Source organism: Neovison vison, chromosome 6 (assembly GCF_020171115.1).
Source record: "Neovison vison isolate M4711 chromosome 6, ASM_NN_V1, whole genome shotgun sequence".
Lineage (NCBI taxonomy): Eukaryota > Metazoa > Chordata > Mammalia > Carnivora > Mustelidae > Neogale > Neogale vison.
In genome coordinates this window covers 138,611,721-138,629,368 of record NC_058096.1, presented here as the reverse complement: position 1 = coordinate 138,629,368, position 17,648 = coordinate 138,611,721, and the positions used below count along the sequence as shown (strand labels likewise).

Below are 17,648 nucleotides of genomic sequence, written 5' to 3'. Positions count from 1 at the left end.
TCTTCCTCGGATGTTTTTGTGTGTCTGCAGGATTGGCTTGCCAACATCTTTTCTTGTCTCCAGGCACTTTTTTTTTTTTTTTTTTTTTGCAGATGTAGATGCAGATATTGACAGATACAAATATAATTATAGATTGTGTTATCTGGTGGTGTCTGCAGAGCAGATGGATACCCATCTGTCGGGGAAGGCTCAGAAGTCTGGCCAGGGCCAAGGGTTGGGGCAAACTCAGGGGCCTCAGTCCCAAGAAAGCAAGTGAGACTCAGGGATTCAGGGCTGGCTCCCCGTCTCCCAATGAGAAGTGGCTGAGCCAGGCGCCCAATTCAGGGCTCCTAGCTGGTATGAGACACTTGGGACTTGAACCAACCAAATTGATTTCACTGTTGGATTATAGTTGACCAATGATCCTTTAAAAAACCCATGCACACACATCTCTGTATTTTGGAGCTAAAGGCAGTGTTCCCCACTTGTGGAAGAAGTGATCTCAGCAGCTTTTCTGGAAGACTTGAGAACAAGGAACAAGGAGGTTAATGACTGATATCTTTCCCTGGGTCACCAGGCCTGGGGGCAGATGAGCAGCTGATACTGGTCTCTGATATTCTTCAGAAAAGTTTGGAGTTGGAGGGTGCCTGGGGAACTCAGTTACTGAATGTCCAATTCTTGATTTCAGCTCAGATCGTGATCTCAGGATCATGGGATCGAGCCCTGTGTTGGGCTCCATGCTCGACGGGGAGTCTGCTTGAGATTCTCCCTCTGTTTCTGCCTCTCCCTCCTGCCCTGCCAGCAAATGCACTCATGGTCTCTCTCTCTCAAATAAATAAATAAATCTAGAAAGAAAGAAAGAAAGAAAGAAAGAAAGAAAGAAAGAAAGAAAGAAAGAAAGAAGGAAAGGAGAGCTTTGAGTTGGGAAGTTAGCATTCATTTATGGCTTTCTTAAATGCTTTGCTTTTACAACTTAGGATATCAGCCAACTTACCCAAAGAGCTTTGAGGCAAAACCTTTTCCCTAATCTAGATTGTCCTACCTAGGAGAAACTCTGTCTACCTCTCTGGGTGATGAGCCTGCTCTTCTTTCGTTCCTTCCTGGTCAGACTGTGTCCTGTGTATGGCTGTGTTGGAATACCTCTGCTCAGAGAAGGGCAAGGGAAGCACTCTTTGTTCCCCTCACCTTTTCCTCCTTCTCCTTCTCTCCCTTCATTTCCCCCTCCTCTCCTTCTCCTTCAGCTTCTTATTTTGATATTAAAAAGACTACTTATTGGTCACCTACTATGTGTCCGGTGCTGTGTTAAGCATTTCACATGTATTTATCACATTTAATTCTCTAACAAGCCTATGAGGCAGATTTTATATTATCCCCATTTTACAGATGAAGAATCGAAACTAAAGAAAATACATTACATGTTCAAGGTCATATAGCTAGGAAGCCACAGAGCCAGGACTGTCTGACTTTAGAGCTGCAGTTCTTTTTTTTGGCCTCTTAAAAAATTAACTTATTTTTCTAGTTAGAAGGGAGGTGTGATAAACACTAGTGTATCCCCTGCCAGGTTTTCTGGCTATGAATGCCTTGCTGCTCCCACTGCATGTCTCTCTCAGAACACACCCGCATACATACACACACACACACTCCCTCTCTCTCTCTCATGCCAAATCATCTAGAAGTTGACTGCAAATATAATGACATTTTACCCCTAAATATTTCAGTTTGAGTCTCCTAAGAACGAGGACAGCAGCCTTCCTAAGCTCAACAGCATTTGCACCTTAAGGAAATCAATTTTATTTCAGTTACACCGTCTAACACATAGTCCATGCTCGAATGGTCCCTACAGTCCCACACATGGCCTCTATAGTTACTGTTTTTCAATCCAGAATGCAGTCAGGGTTTATAAACTGCCTTTGGTGATAATGAAACTTTAGTGTCCCCCAGTGAAGGACAATAGCCTCCTTCCTTCTGTTCTTCATAAGCCTAGATCTTTTGTAGATTTTTAGAACCATTAGTCTTCGGAACATTCAGGTTCAGGAATTTGTCTGTTTCTTCATGATCCTTCATGTTAACTTGTCTGGTAAGAACCTTCCAAGGCAATGTTGTGTGGCTTCCCCAGTGTGGCATCAGGGGAACAAAATGTCAAGCCTTCCCACTACTGTCAGTGCCAAGCCCAACACCTTGGTGAGAGTGGTGTCCTCTGGATTTTTCCATATAAAGCCCATTTCCCCCTTTGCAACAAAAACAGGCCAGGGAGGGAAGGAAATGGTCAGTCAGGAGTCTTTGGTTGTAAGTGACAGAAAAGCAATTCACACTGGTTTAAGCATGTAACAGGAATTAATGGTCTCCAGCATGTAGTAAGTCCAGGGTTTTCTTGCTTTAGGTTTGCTGGGGTCATGTCCTTAGGGGTCAACCTCCTTCTTCCATCTCTTGCTCTTCCTTGTTTGACTTCATCCATGGGCAGGCCCTTCCCCCATGGTGGGAAAAGTGGTCATAGCTAGAGGCTCATAAACCTTTTTTGCTGGCCATGCCAGGAAGAGAGAGAAGAGAGCTGCCTTCACAAATGGTTCCAGCTGAAGGTCCTGAGCTGACCCTCACTGGCCTGGCTGGAGTCCTATCCCATATCAGTTATTGATTGGCTAAGCCTGCATCTTCTCTCACCCTTGGAGCCAGAGTTAGCCTCTAGCCTCATTCCTCTATCTTCTCTGTGTCCTATCTTGAAGAAAGTAGGAGTATAAATAAAGATATTTGCCTTTATGGCTTGACATCTTGATGTGAGAAGCCTCAGGGAGGGCCCCTGCCTCTGAGTCATCCTTGCCATGGGTAGTGCTGGCACAGGCACCTGCTGACCTGGAGCTTAGGGCACCAGGCCCCATGGGGTGTATGTGTGTGTAGTGACAGCAAAGGTGGTGGGCTTTACAACAGAGGAGATGGATCCTACAACTGTAGAAGGCAAGGCTTGGAACTGGGATGTTCAAGTCCTGTCTCCTCAGTTATCTGGCCCTATAATCAGAGGCCTCTGCTTGTGCCCTGTTTCCTCATCTGCAAAGGGAATGACACACCTGCTTGTACTTTTCTTCAGGCCCTCTGTTGTAAGCATCCAGAGATTGTGGACATGTAACATTTGGTAAACATAACAAATGTAAAGGTGTTTCAGGTCTGTGATAACCTCATTCCACACAGACAGCTTTTGCCCCGAGGGCATAGCCTTGGGGCCCTTTGGTGGGGAGGAGGAGCAGAGTCTCACAGAAGAGCCACTATAATGCTGGAGCTCCAAAGACCTCCACATCCAGCACAGTGAACTAGCCATCCTGTCTGGCAGACTGCAAGGGAAATTGCTTGTCTTAAAGTTGGACATAGAGTGAAGTGGGGAGGAAGAGCTTTTATTTTCTCTAAGAACTCTTCACCACTAGCCAGCTGGAAAGCAAAAATAATAGGATCATAACTTCCCAGATCTCTTTTGAATAATAAGTCCCAGGATTTTACCAGATATAAAATACATATGCTTAATAAGTTTTAAAGAAAATAAAGGTGAGGTTAAAAAAATGAGTAAAGAAAAGCAGATTTGAAAAAAATCAAATAGAACTTCTAAAGACAGAAAATCAAATTAGTGAAATGAAAAACCCAGATCTTGGATTTAAAAGCAAATTCAACATATCTGAAGAGAGGTGTAGTGAGCTGGAAGATGGACCCAAAGAAGTTATCCAAAATAGATACAGACATGGAAAAAAGGAGAGATTAAGGAACATAAGGATGGGATGAAGTGATAGTACCTGAAAACTCTTTGGAAATAATGAAAGTTGTTCATTGTCAACAGATTCAAGAAGCTCAACAGATTTTTTTCTTTCTTTCTTTCTTTCTTTCTTTCTTTTTTATTTTCAGCATAACAGTATTCATTATTTTTTCACCACACCCAGTGCTCCATGCAATCCGTGCCCTCTATAATACCCACCACCTGGTACCCCCAACCTCCCACCCCTCCACCACTTCAAACCCCTCAGATTAAGTGGGATAAATAAGTTAAAAGAAATCTATGTTTGGACCTAGTGGAGTTAAACTGGAGAACTTGAAGGACAAAAAGAGAGAAGTAGCATGCTCAGAGTACTGCATGGAGTGGCAGGACATCACTCTAGAATGGAGCTCTTACCCAGTCACTTACCTGCTGGTGACCATGGACAAGTCATTCCTAAGCTTTGGCATAATACGGGCATTAATAATCATATTAATATTGAACTGTTGGGGAGGTTGTAATGATTAAGTGACCTAATTCATATTATCACCTTAGCTGAGTGCCCAATATATTAGTAGGACCCAAGAAAGTCCAGCTACTGTTTTAGGGGAGCTGGAGGTCTCAATCTTTCCAAAGGCACTTGAACTTGATGGTGCTGGTGGGTAGGGGATGAAGACAACAAAAGAGGAGCAGAGGCAGAGCTCATGCACACTCTTTGTCATCTTGCTGGTGACCTTCTTGCCTATTGTCTGAGACTCAGTTTCCACATCTCTTCCTCAATACAGCCTTCCTTGCCCCCATCCTGCCCTACCCCAGGCATGTTAGGGCTCTCTTCTCTTTGCTCCCACAGAACCATGAATGTTATGGCATTTATTAAAATGGTGCTGTAATTTTTTTTTAACCTGCTTAGGTACCCCTCTATGCTATGAGCTCATCTTGGCATCCCCAGCCCTTGGCACAGTTTTTATCTCATATTACGGTCTAATAAATATTTTAGGTGAATAAACATTACTCAGAACCATAAGCTGTTGATCCCACCAGTTTACCCAGTGTATTAAATCCCATTGGTAACACCAAACCCATTCTATCCAATTATGCCCATAATTCAATAAGGACAAATAATGGGACAGCAAAGTCTGGTGTCTTTACCTGAGTGGCCCCTCATCAAGCTGGCTTCTTGGTCAATTTTTCTGGCAAAGGTAAATGTGGTCATATAAAGAAGAAAAGGAAATCCTTTTTCCTGTGGAAATTATACCTTTGCTGGAGGTTGTGTGATTGCAGTATCCTGCTCAGTCAATAGGGTGGCTTGTCAATAGGGGGCCAGAGCAGATGGCCATTGTGCTAAGGGCTCAGACAGATGGTTGCCTAGAGACTTGAACCAGGTCAAGAGCACAGAGTGGAGGGGATGGGTCAGTTATCTATTGCTGTGTAACAACCCCCCTCCCCACTTAGTAGCTTAAAACAAGAGTCATTCATTATTGCTCACTGCTCTATGGGTCAACTGGACTGTTCTGCCTACCTTGAAAGGACTTGGTTGATTTTGGCCATCCTTGTTCATGCATCTTTGTTTAATTAGAGTTTGTCTAGTCTAGGTGACCTTACTCACATTCCTAGCAGTTAACTGGCTGTCCACTGGGGCAACAGGGGTGATGGGTGCCACCCATCTGTCAGAAGACGAGGTCAGGCTTATTTATACGGTGGTGGTAGGGTTCAGTGTGAGCAGAAACTGCAAAACTTCTTCAGACCTGGGATCAACACTGGCACTGTATCACTTCCACTGCCTTTTGTTGGTCAAAGCAAGACACAAGCCAACTGAGACTGGAGGGGAGGCGAACGAGATCCCTCCTTGATGGGAGGAGCTAAAACTGACATAACAAAGAGGCATGGATACAGAGAAGACTAGAGTTGTGACCTTATTCTTTTGGCAAATGATCTACTACAGTAGATGAGGGGGGAGTTTCTTTTCTGATAATATGCCTTTTCAGAGATGGTAAATTTTGCGGATGGGATATTTATTGATTAGCATATAGTTGTGAAAAACACTTTGGTTCTTGGCCAACCAGTCTCCAGGCTCTGGAGCCATCCTTGAGCTGCCCCTTCTCTTGTATTTCACTTACATCTGAGTTATCTGAAAGTACTCCAAGACCGGGGGTGCCAGATCTTGTCAGATATGAGCCCCAGCACAGGCTCTTGCTGGCTTCTGAAAAAGGGGTGGGGGAGGGACTTTTTCACAATAAGCCAAGGAGATGACCCTCACCGTGTCAGCATTGACTGACAGTTGCCTTGCTAGGAGGTGTAGGCTGGAGCCACAGCAGCATCTTCTCTGGGTGCCCAGAGAGCTGAAAAGACAAGTGGTGTGTAGTATGGCCTCTAAAAGACCAGTTTGAGGGAGAGGAGCCTGGGAGACTGGAGAGCCTGGGAATGGGACATAGTAGGGGAGAAGGTCTCTCAGCAGTGCACATTCTTCAGAACCAGCATATTCGCTTCTAACCCCAGGACACATAGAAGGTCCAGATAACAGGAAGTGCATAGAATGCCAGTTCCCAAGGCCACCAATTTCTCTCCTCATAAACATTTCATTTAGGTCATGCCAATGAGGAATGTGTGCTAACACATCATTCCTGCCAGGGGCATAGGACATCAGAACTTCCCGGATAATAGGAACCTACCAGAGCCACAGCCCAGGAAAACCAGAGACCTCCTAGCAGCAGGAAGGTGGCTGTCCCATAAGAAGAATGAATATACCCTTACTTCACCAATCCAGGTGCTCTGGGAGAAGCTTGTTTGGGGGTAACTCTGAAGGATATAAATGTCAATTTGGCCTTGGGATGGTTTCTGTGTGTGAGAAGCATCAGGTAAATCAATAGTGATCCAATTACTTTCTATTTTTAGAGTAAGTTAAAAAGCCAAACAAGGTGAAATAAGCCAAACACAAAGGGTAAATATTGTATTCTTCCTCTTATATGAGATACCTACAATAAGCAAATTCTCAGAGACAGGAAGATGAAAGGTTACCAGTGGTAGGAAGGAGGCAGGAATGGAGAGTTATTGTTTAATGGGTACAGAGTTTCTGTTTCAGTGATGAAAAAGTTTTGGAAATAGTGGTGATGGTTGCACAACCCTGTGAATATAATAAATGCTACTGAACTGTACACTGCAAAATGGTTAAAATCACAAAAGTTATATTACATGTATTTTACCACAGCTTAGAAAATTGATGTAATATTCCCAAATGATATATTCTATATATTATATATTCTAAACGGGTTAATTGTATAGAATGAATTATATTTCAATGAAGTTGCTTTTTTTGTTGTTGTTGTTCTCATTTTTATTTTTATTTATTTATTTTAAAATTTTTAATTTAAATTCAATTACATATACTGTATTATTAATTTCAGGGGGGGGATTTTAGTGTTTCATCTGTTTGCATACGATACCCAGGGCCCTCTTTAATGCCCATCACCCAATTATCCCTCCCCCACAACCTCCCCTCCAGTGACCCTCAGTTTGTTCTCTATAGTTAAGAGTCTCTTATGGTTTGCCTCCCTCTTTGTTTTTATCTTATTTTATTTTTCCTCCCCTTCCTCTATGTTCATCTTTTTTGTTTCTTAAGTTCCACATAGGAGTGATGGTATTTGTCTTTCTCTGACTGACTTACTGTGCTTAGCATAATACTCTCTAGTTCCATCTGTGTTGCTGCAAATGGAAGGATTTCATTCTTTTTGATGGCTGTAGTAAACAATAATTCTCCATTCCTGCCTCCTTCCTGCCACGGGTAACTTTCCATCTTCCTGTCTCTGAGAATTTGCTTATTGTAGGTATTTCATATAAGATGAAGCATATAATACTTACCCTTTGTGTTTGGCTTATTTCACCTTATTTGGCTTTTTAACTTATTCTAAAAATACTGTATGCCACATATTCTCTGTCTATTCATCACTTGATGGACATCTGGGCTCTTTGCATAGTTTGGCTATTGTGGACATTGCTGCTATAAACATTGGGGTGTATATGCCTCTTTGAATCACTATATTTGTATCTTTCAGATAAATACTAGTTGTACAATTCCTAGGTCACAGGGTAGTTCTATTTTTAACCTTTTGAGGAACCTCCATACTCTTTTCCAGACTGGCTGCACCAGCTTGCATTCCCACCAACAGTGTAAGAGGATTCCCTTTTCTCTGTATCCTCGCCAACATCTGTTGCCTGGCTTACTCACTTTAGCCATTCTGACTGGTGTGAGGTGGTATCTCATTGTGGTTTTGATTTGTACTTCCCTGATGCCAAATGATGTTGAACATTTTTTCATGTGTCTGTTGGCCATATGTAAGTCTTCTTTGGAGAAATATCTGTTCAAGTCTTCTGCCCATTTCTTGACTGGATTTTTTGGTTTTGGGGGGTTAAGTTTGATTATTTTTTCCTAGATTTTGGATACTAGTTCTTCATCTGATAAGGGATTTGCAAATATCTTTTTTTCCATTCTGTCAGTTGTCTTTGGTTATGTCAACTGTTTCCATCCTGTGCAAAAGTTTTTTATCTTGATGAAGCCCCAATAGTTCATTTTTGTTTTTGTTTCTCTTGCCTTTGAAGACATATCTAGCTAGAAGTTGCTGCAGCTGAGGTCAAAGAGGTTGCTGCCCAGCTTTGGTTTTCCTTTTCAACATTCCTTTGTCTATTCAGGGTCTTTTCTGGTTCCTATAAATTTTAGAATTATTTGTTCCAGCTCTGTGAAAGATGTCAGTGGCATTTTGATAGGGATTGCATTTAATGCACAGATTGTTTTGGGTAGCATAGACTGTTTAACAATATTTGTTCTTCTAATCCATGAGCATGGTATGTTTTTCCATTTCTTTGTGTCTTCCTCAATTTCTTTCATAAGTGTTCTAGAATTTTCAGAGTACAGCTCCTTTACCTCTTTGGTTAGGTTTGTTCCTAGGTATCTTATGGTTTTGGGTACAATTATAAGTGAGATTGATTCCTTTATTTCTCTTTCTTCTGGCTCATGCATTAAAAAACCTACTTAATGTTCTGCAAAAAAAAAAAAAAGGAATTCCACTGAATCACTTCATAACTTATGTAATCAACCTCTTTTGAACCAGCCATGGTTCAAGGTCAGTGGCAGAACTCCTTGTTGAAGTGAGCCTAGGAAAGGAGTTTTGTTCTCAGCCTCTCCATGGTCTCCATCCACCTGAGATGGCGGAAGCGGTCAGAGAAGCCATGAGTGGGACCGCCCCATCCCTGCCTGTGATATCCTGTGCTCTGATGGCTGACACATTGGGTAGAGGAGGGAAGAAGCTGTCTGACTCAAGCAAAACCAGCTCCAAGTTTCTGGGAGTCCCTAACAGGGCCCTGCCCCCCCACTTATGCTCCCCAAGAATTCAGGGAATGTTGTGGGGCCAAAGGGTCTTCACTGGGCCCAAGGTCAGCACACACACTCACCCCAGTGCCCAGAGAAGGGAGAGATTCTTGTCCTTGGGTGTCTCTGAGCTCTAGGGACCCAGGACCAGCCCTTACCTCAGTATGCCCTTCAGATTGGGGAGATCCAAGCAAAATGGTTACCACCCCCCCCAAAACCCTGCTGGCTCTGGGTGGATGTCTGGGGCCTGGGCTTCCGAGGCATTGGAGTAGTGCTTGGGACGTGGGGACGGGGGGACCCCAGACAGCAGAATGATCACTGGGAAGTGGGTACTCAGGGAATAAAACGTTTTGTGAAGAAAAAAGAAAAAAAAGCAAACTGAGGTTTGCTGAGGGGAGGGGGGTTGGGAGAAGGGGGGTGGGGTTATGGACATTGGGGAGGGTATGTGCTATGGTGAGTGCTGTGAAGTGTGTAAACCTGGCGATTCACAGACCTGTACCCCTGGGGATAAAAATATATTATATGTTTATAAAAAATAAAAAATTAAGAAAAAAGAAATCTATCTTCATTTTTTAAAAAGATTTTATCCATTCATTTGAGAGAGAGAGAATGAGAGTGAGCATGAGAGGGGGAAGGTCGGAGGGAGAAGCAGACCCCTTGCTGAGCAGGGAGCCAGATGTGGGACCCAAACAGCATGACCAAGAGAGTCTCCTACATAGTCTTCCACAAACTTCAAAGTTTTATTTTTCATATTAGTGTTTAGTCCACCTAGATTCACCTTGCTTCCCCAGGGGACAACAGCAATGCAGAAAAACAACAACAACAACAACAAGAAACTTATGTAACCAACCTCTTTTGATGGAAATGTAAGTTGTTTCTAATCATTTCCTATTTTAACCTAATATACTAATGAAAGGGGGTGGCTCTGTTCCAGTAAAACATCTCTGCTCAGCCCCAATAATTAATAATAATAATAATAATAATAATAACGGCGTGCTTTGTGCATTCCAGGGCATTCTAGTGAATGCAGTGAAGTCTTTTATTTTTAATTTAATTTTTTTAGTGTTCCAACATTCCTTGTTTATGCACCACACGCAGTGCTCCATGCAGTACGTGCCCTGCATAATACCCACCCCCAGGCTCACCCATCCCCCACCCCCTCCCTTCCAAAACCATCAGTAAGTGAAACCATATGATAATTGACTCTCTCTGCCTAACTTATTTCACTTGGCATAATCTCCTCCAGTCCCATCCATATTGATACAAAAGTTTGGTATTCATCCTTTTTTTTTTAATTTTTAAATTTTTAAAATTTCTTTTCAGTGTACCAGAATTCATTGTTTAGGCACCACACCCAGTGCTCCATGCAATACATGCCCTCCATAATACCACCGCCAGGCTCACACAACTTCCCACCCCCCGCCCCTTCAAAACCCTCAGATTGTTTTCAGAGTCCATAGTCATTCATGGTTCATCTCCCCCTTCAATTTCCCTCAACTCCCTTCTCCTCTCCATCTCCCCATGTCCTCTGTGTTATTTCTTATGCTCCACAAATAAGTGAAACCATATGATAATTGACTCTCTCTTTTTGACTATTTCACTCATCATAATCTCATCCAGTCCTGTCCATGTTGCTACAAAAGTTGGGTATTCATCCTTTTTTATGGAGGCATAATACTCCATAGTGTATATGGACCACATCTTCCTTATCCATTCGTCCATTGAAGGGCATTTTGGTTCTTTCCACAGTTTGGCGACCGTGGTCATTGCTGCTATGGGCATTGGGGTACAGATGACCCTTCTTTTCACTGCATCTGTATTTTGGGGGTAAATAGTCAGTAGGAACTCACTGAAGTCTTGTACAGGAAAGGAAACCTGAATAAACAGCAGTGGAGGTGTGGGGGGGTGGACAGAGGAGGGCTAATAAACTTTCTGTAAAAGACCAACTCTAGGAGAAGAGACATTGTCCTTCTTGACTAGGGGTTTTCTGGAAAGCATAAGAGTTCAGGATTACCTTTGAAACACTACTTAAAAGTACATAAAGTTACAAAATACTCTGCAGTGATGAGTAGTAATGGTGACTTTTACAAATACAGTTGAAGAGTTAACAGGAAGTACATATGTGCCATTAGTACTGTTCTGTCAACTATGTGAGTATAAGGCTTTGTCCAGCCAAACCAGGACAAGCTGGTCATTCCAGCTAAGTTAATAATCAAAACTTTAAGATGAGCCTTATGAAAGACTTGAGAAAGGTAAATTATTAAAAAGCATTTTACCGAAGGGATAATTGTGGGTAATTTAACTAAGAAAGTTTAGAAAGACCTTGAAAATCTAGAAAGGAAATCTAGGAGACATCGCTCTGCTTTATGTCTGTAAGTTCTTGCTTGACTTCTATGTCTTTAAGTTCTTGCTTTGCTTTACAGTTATGGAAACTAGAAAAGGAATATGGGAATATGGCACAGTGTGATTTACACAAAAACCTTAAGCAGTGCTCCAGTCTATAACTCATATCTAAGAAAAGGCCATCACTAAAGATTGTTGAGCCAATGTGGATTTATGGGTTTAAGTTTCAGTGCTCATGGCCCATTTCTTTTATGATTCTCTATCTTACCACTTTTAATTAATCAACTAATTACCAGTCATAATTGAGTGAGCCAGAAGAACTTCAGTGTTTCCAAAGGCTAGTGTTATCCTCAGTCACGTCAACATCTTTTAACTCTTTGGAGCTGGAAAGGATTTTTAAAATAATCCATGTGACAAATGACGTTGCCCAGACTCCAGAGAGGATGTCCTTGACCACAGCCCCCTCAGGAGTAGAAGAGCATAATAATGGCTCCTCCCACTGCTCTCTAATAGAAGACAGTTCTATGGGGGGAGGCAGAAGAATGCTGTGATAGGCAGAATAATGGTCCTCCAATAAAGGTCCATGCCCTTACTTCTGAAACCTTTGAACATATCATTTACATTGCAAGAAGGACTTTACAGATGTAATGAAAGGTAAAGGACCTTGAAATGGAGAGATTATCGTGGATTGTGTAAGTGAGCCAATCTAATCCCATGAGTCTTTATAAGTGAGAGAGGAGGCAGAAGAGTGAATCAGAGATACAACAGTGTTAAGAAGAGGCAGGAGGGAGTCAAAACATGAGAGGGTTTTGATCTATCATTGCTCGTTTTGAAGGTAGGGGAGGGGAGGTGGAGTCAAGAAATGAAGACAGCCCCTAGAAGCTGGGAATGGCCTTTAGTGATAGCTAGCAAGGAAACGGGATCTCCAACCTACAGCTACAAGGAACTTCATTCTGCTAACAGCCTGAATGAGCAAGGGAATGGGTTCTCCTCTAGAGCTTTCAGAAAGGAGCCCAGCCCTGCCAACACCTTGATTTTAGCCAGGTGAGACTCATGTCAGAATTCTGATCTATAGAACTTTAATTAAAGATTTTATTTATTTATTTGACAGACAGAGATCCCAAGTAGACAGAGAGGCGGGTAGAGACAGAGAGAGGGGGAAGCAGGCTCCCCGATGAGCGAGGATCCCAATGTGGGGCTCCATCCCAGGACCCTGAGATCATGACCTGAGCTGAAGGCAGAGGCTTACTTAACCCACTGAACCACCCAGGCGCCCCTGATCTATAGAACTTTAAGATAACAATTTTGTGTAGCTTAAGCTGCAAAGTTTGATGTAACTTGGTACAGCAGCAATAGAAAACTAATACAGTGCATTGGTGACAGACCCCTCTATGCTTCAGAATATTCTGCTTCATAGCAACTGATGTCATAGAAAAGATTCTAGAAGAGCAGGTTATGGAGAAACACTTGTGGTTTAGAAGCTCTTGGGTGAAAGTAAGTGGGTTATCAAGGAAGAGGAATCTGAAAAGTCCAGGGAACTGAGTGCAGGTAGAGGAACTTTCCTGCAAAAGGTCAGAACTGCTGCATTGGCTGCTCTTCCCCTCCCCCAAGGAGGCACCAAAGCCTGCGGAGGGACTGGTGAACGGTAAGCTGGTATGAATGGGCAGCAACCGGACAGATATGATGATACCCAGGTGCAAGAGACACTTAGCAAATCTTTTTAGTGCTTATACAATGACAATTCTGTTGGGAAGAGTTTACTTCTTCCCACTCATTCATTCATTCAACAGAGAGTCACAGAGTGCCTACTATACACCGGGTTCTGTTCTAAGGTCTGGGGATAAAGCAGAGAACAAAATAGACCGGGGTTCGGCATGCCTGGTATTTACACTCTGGTGTGAGAGATAGGCAATCAAATGAACAAGGTAATTTCTGAAGTTGACTTATATTATGAAGAAAATAGAAATGATTTTCTGGAATGGAGCAGTGATCAGAAAGTCCTCTTAGAGACACTGAGCTGATTTTTGAGCTCTGACCACAGCCAGAAAGAGCAAGCTCTGTGGTGGTTGGGGGCATCATGTTCTAGGCAGAAGAAACAGCAGGTCCAAAGAACCTGTGGTGGAAATAAGAAATGTTCAAGGAAAAGAAATGTGCAAGGTGAGTGTGATGGTGTGAATGTGAACAAGGGGGAGAGAGAGGTGAAATCAGACTAGAGAGGTGCTCAGGGGCTAGAGCAGGAAGGGTCTTGTCAGCTAGGTTGAGGAGTTGGGATCTTATTTGAAGTGCTAGGAGATGTATTGGAGATGATTGATGTGACTGGATATATGTTTTTGAAGAGAACTTTTTAGTTACTGTATAGATAATAGGGACGGGGGACAGGAGAGGATTGTGGAATATCAGAGTATATCTAGGAATTTCTACAGAAGTCAGAGATGATGGTGATCTGGACTGGGATGACGGCAGAGGAGAGCAAGGGGTGGATTGGTTTTGGAAGGACAGGGGACAGGGCTCCTGGCGAATTCATTGCAGGGGAAGAGAGAGGACTCAGCATGTGTTTTATGAGTATGTCTGGAAGACAGACGTCATCTGAAAATATCCTTTGCTCTGCTGAAAAATGTAAACACGGACTTCTCTTCCAATATGCATTGGAATTCAGTTATTAAGCTAAGGGCAAGGATGTGTGACCATGGCTCAAAGACAGGTCTGCTGGGGATTGAATACTTCGCATATTTAACTCATTTACTTTTCAAATCAACATGATTAGGTGAGTATTATTTTAATCATTATTTAGATGAGGAAGCCAAGAGGCGGAGTAACTGTCTTCAATCACTCCTGGGATCCCTAAAATCCCAGCTATTATGGGATAAAGTCAGAATTTGGACCCAGGCAATCTGACTCCCAAGTCTGAGCACTTAAAGGCTAGGCACTTCTTGACAATGTATTTGGGATAATGGTGATGTCTTGACAATGTATTTGGGATAAGTAGTCATGTGACTTAGGAGTTTAGACAAATGTTTAAAAGTTAAATTCTTCTAATTCAAGAATATACTTAATATTTCTAACTTTTCCCCAAGTTAGACATTTAGGTCATTGGTTCTCAACAGAGGACAGTTTAGTCTGCCCTGAGATGTTTGGCAACATGTGGAGACATTTTTGTCTGTCACAACTGAGAGGGAGACGCTCCTGGCATCTAGAGGTCAGGTGTGTTCCTAAATAAATTCCAGTGCACAGAAGAGCCCACAGGACAAAGAATTTTCCAGCCCAAGGGCCAAGGTCAAGGGCCCCTTTTGCAAGTGAATGCAGGTTGGTGGACAAGCATACGCCTGTGTTTGATGACAAACAGGAGGGTGTAACTGTCTAATTAATATATATTTATGCAGTGTTAGGGGCTGTAGGACATGCTGGGAAGAAGATATGTTATAATTTCCAATTGCACATTCTAGTCTGAGAGATAACATGGCGTAGAACAGGACGATCACCTGCTAGGTGTTTTGGAAGTGATTCTGAGGGCAGTAGGGGTTCAAGGGTTCATGCAGGATTGCATCAGGCTTCAAAGAGGTGGCACCTGGAGTGGACACCTGAAGATGGAACAACATTTGGGTGGGGAAAGTCATGGTTGGGCCCTGTGGATTGGAAAAAGCTATGTTTGGAGATACTAAGGTAAGAATTATCAGACGCATGGGCAGTGGGGTGTGGAGTAGGGAGGTGCAGAGAAGAATAGAGAAGGAACAACATGGGAATTCAGAGTTACCTGAATGGATTGCTCCTGATGGAGGGAGGGCAGGGTAAGGCCAGGTTATGGAGGGCTCAGAAAGCCAAGTCTGGGTTTGCTATCAGGAATAGGGAACTAAAAGCATTCCCAAAGTGACATTGTATACATGCTTTGGGGACATTGAAAATACCACCTAGAGGAGTTGGCTTGGAGGAGTGGAGAACAATAGGCTGGACTGTGACTCAGCTTGCAGTGATGAAGGGGGTTTAGGGGATAAAGGTGAGGGGAGTTTAGAGGATGAGGACGATGAGGGTTTAGGGGATGACAGTGAGGCAGTTTTATTGGAGTGACGATGAGCAGAGTTTAGGTGGTAACAACAGAAATGGAGGAGAAACTCAGGAATGAATTCTCTGAGCATATTACACCCCTGCCCCTTTTCACAGATGAGAAAGCAGAGGCACCATGAGGCTAAGGGCCTCGTCTGCTGTGGCCAATGGTGACCCCCTACTACATGGCAGGTCTGGGCTGGACTGGGGTTTGTTTCCTTGTGTGCACAGCCAGAGAAAAGCTCAGTGGAGTTTGGTTTCTAGACAATCTGGAGAGAAGATCGTAGCCCGGGTGAGACCACAGCTCCAAATATATTCTAGGATAAAAGGCAATGGTGGAAAAAATTCAACAGAAGAATAGTGCTTGTGCTTGATTAGTGGGACCACAGGGATATTTCTTCTTCTCATTCTGTTTTCCAACATGTACCTAAAGGACAAGTTGTACTTTCACAATAAAGAGGAAGAGAGGATTTGAACTTCTGTATCTAATATGAAAGAGAAATGAGTGAGAAGAAAATGAAGCAGAAGCCATTGGGTTTTGCTGGAGGGAGAGAATGTCTGTGTTGGGGATTGACTGTCACAGGAGCAGTTTTCTTAGAAAATGGTGGGAGGGGGGCCCAGAAGAGGAGGAGAGGCAGGGTTTCAGGTGTTCTGGGTTCGCAGTGACACGAAGCTGAGGGTTAGGGTGGGAAGAAGTATCACGGTCAAGTCAGGCAGAACTCCCCTTTTTCTGAACACACTGAATTGCACACCCGCACCCCACAGTGCCCTTCTTTTCCTTCAGAGAAACCGGTGTCCCTGGGATCCTGGCAGGATTTCTCTGTGACTCTGCTAGCTCCCCTGGCCATTACTGCCCTGAGCTGCCAGGAGCCTAAGAAGATGAAGGCATCCGTGATTCTGTCTCTCATTGGCTACCTTGTGGTTCCAAGTGGTGCTGCCGTCATGGCACGCTGCAGGGTGGCGAAGAAGCTTTATGAAGGTGGCCTGGATAATTTTGAGGGCTACAGCCTTGAAAATTGTGAGTAGGCCGCTCTAAGCCCCCTCTTCCCTTACCTCCTTTTCCTCTGGCCTCTGCCCTGGTATCCTCAACTCTGCCCTCCTTCAAGCCACCCACCTCCTGTTCCATCTTAGGGGTGTGCCTGGCTTATTTTGAGAGCAAGTTCAACCCCACGGCCATCTACGAGAACTTGCCTGGTGGCTACACTGGCTACGGCCTCTTTCAGATCCGCAGCCATGACTGGTGCGACAGGGGCAAGAACCGCTGCCACGTGTCCTGCTCTGGTAGGTCCCGCCCACTGCTCTCCCACACTGGAGCACTGGGGGCTGTGCACTGGGGCACTGGGGGCTGCACAGAGCGCAGAGGCCAGTCTTCTGGGTGGCCAGAGTTTCCAGGTTTGGAGCAGGGAGGCAGAGGGCCTGGCAGGCGTGGGACCAGGGAGGCTGAGTGCTTCGCACCGGAGGGTCTAGGCTGTGGGTGGCCGCCGGGAACAGAGTCATGGAGACCCCCATCCAGATGGGCAGGTTGAGAGGTGGCAGGGAGGAGGCTGTCAGATCAGAGCCCACCTGAGTCTGAAGGATTAGAGCAGAGGGCTCTGCCTGGGTCTCCTTTCACCCACACATACTCTTCTTCAAGAACAGTGACCACTTGGACAGGCACAAGGGGTCACTGGGAAGAGACAAGAGCAGGCCATTCCAAGGGGAGGTTTCTCTGCTGCTCTCAGGGGTCCCAAGTACCTGTGTTCTAGAGGATGCACTGGCCCGGGCTTCCCGCTTCCCAGAACTCACTGAGCATCCACAATGTGCCGGTCTCCTGGAGCTGACAGTCTAGTGCTTGCTAAGCGCAGGGTACTCCTCAAAGCTCTTCATAGGTCTGAATGCATCTAATCGTCACAAAGACTCCCAAGACATGGGCACTGTTATTATCCCATTCTATGAATGGGAAAACTGAGGCCCAGAGAGGGTAAGTACATGCCCAAAGCCACACAGCTGTAGGTGGTGTTGTTGAGGGTCAAACCCACACAGGGCGACTTCTGAATCAGGGCCAAAGTGACAGGCTGCACAATGACACCAGAGCTCTCCCTGACCCCCAGAAGCTACTGCAGGAGGGTCTGATCGCCTGGCACTCTCAGGGTCTCCCTGATGAGTGAAGCTCCCTTCCCCATGATGAGTGAGAAATGGCTTCTGAGCTGGTTCTTTAGGAGA

At 44.2% G+C, this 17,648-nt stretch overlaps 1 protein-coding gene across 1 annotated transcript in view; it reads left to right on the top strand.

Moving 5' to 3' along the window:
- LYZL4 (lysozyme like 4) overlaps positions 1-17,648 on the top strand; it is a 42,570-nt gene that overhangs the window by 13,900 nt on the left and 11,022 nt on the right. Inside the window, exons 3-4 of the mRNA XM_044255182.1 lie at positions 16,231-16,464; positions 16,578-16,727. Of these exons, the coding sequence (XP_044111117.1) occupies positions 16,231-16,464; positions 16,578-16,727 (384 nt within the window). The remainder of the gene's footprint in view (positions 1-16,230; positions 16,465-16,577; positions 16,728-17,648) is intronic.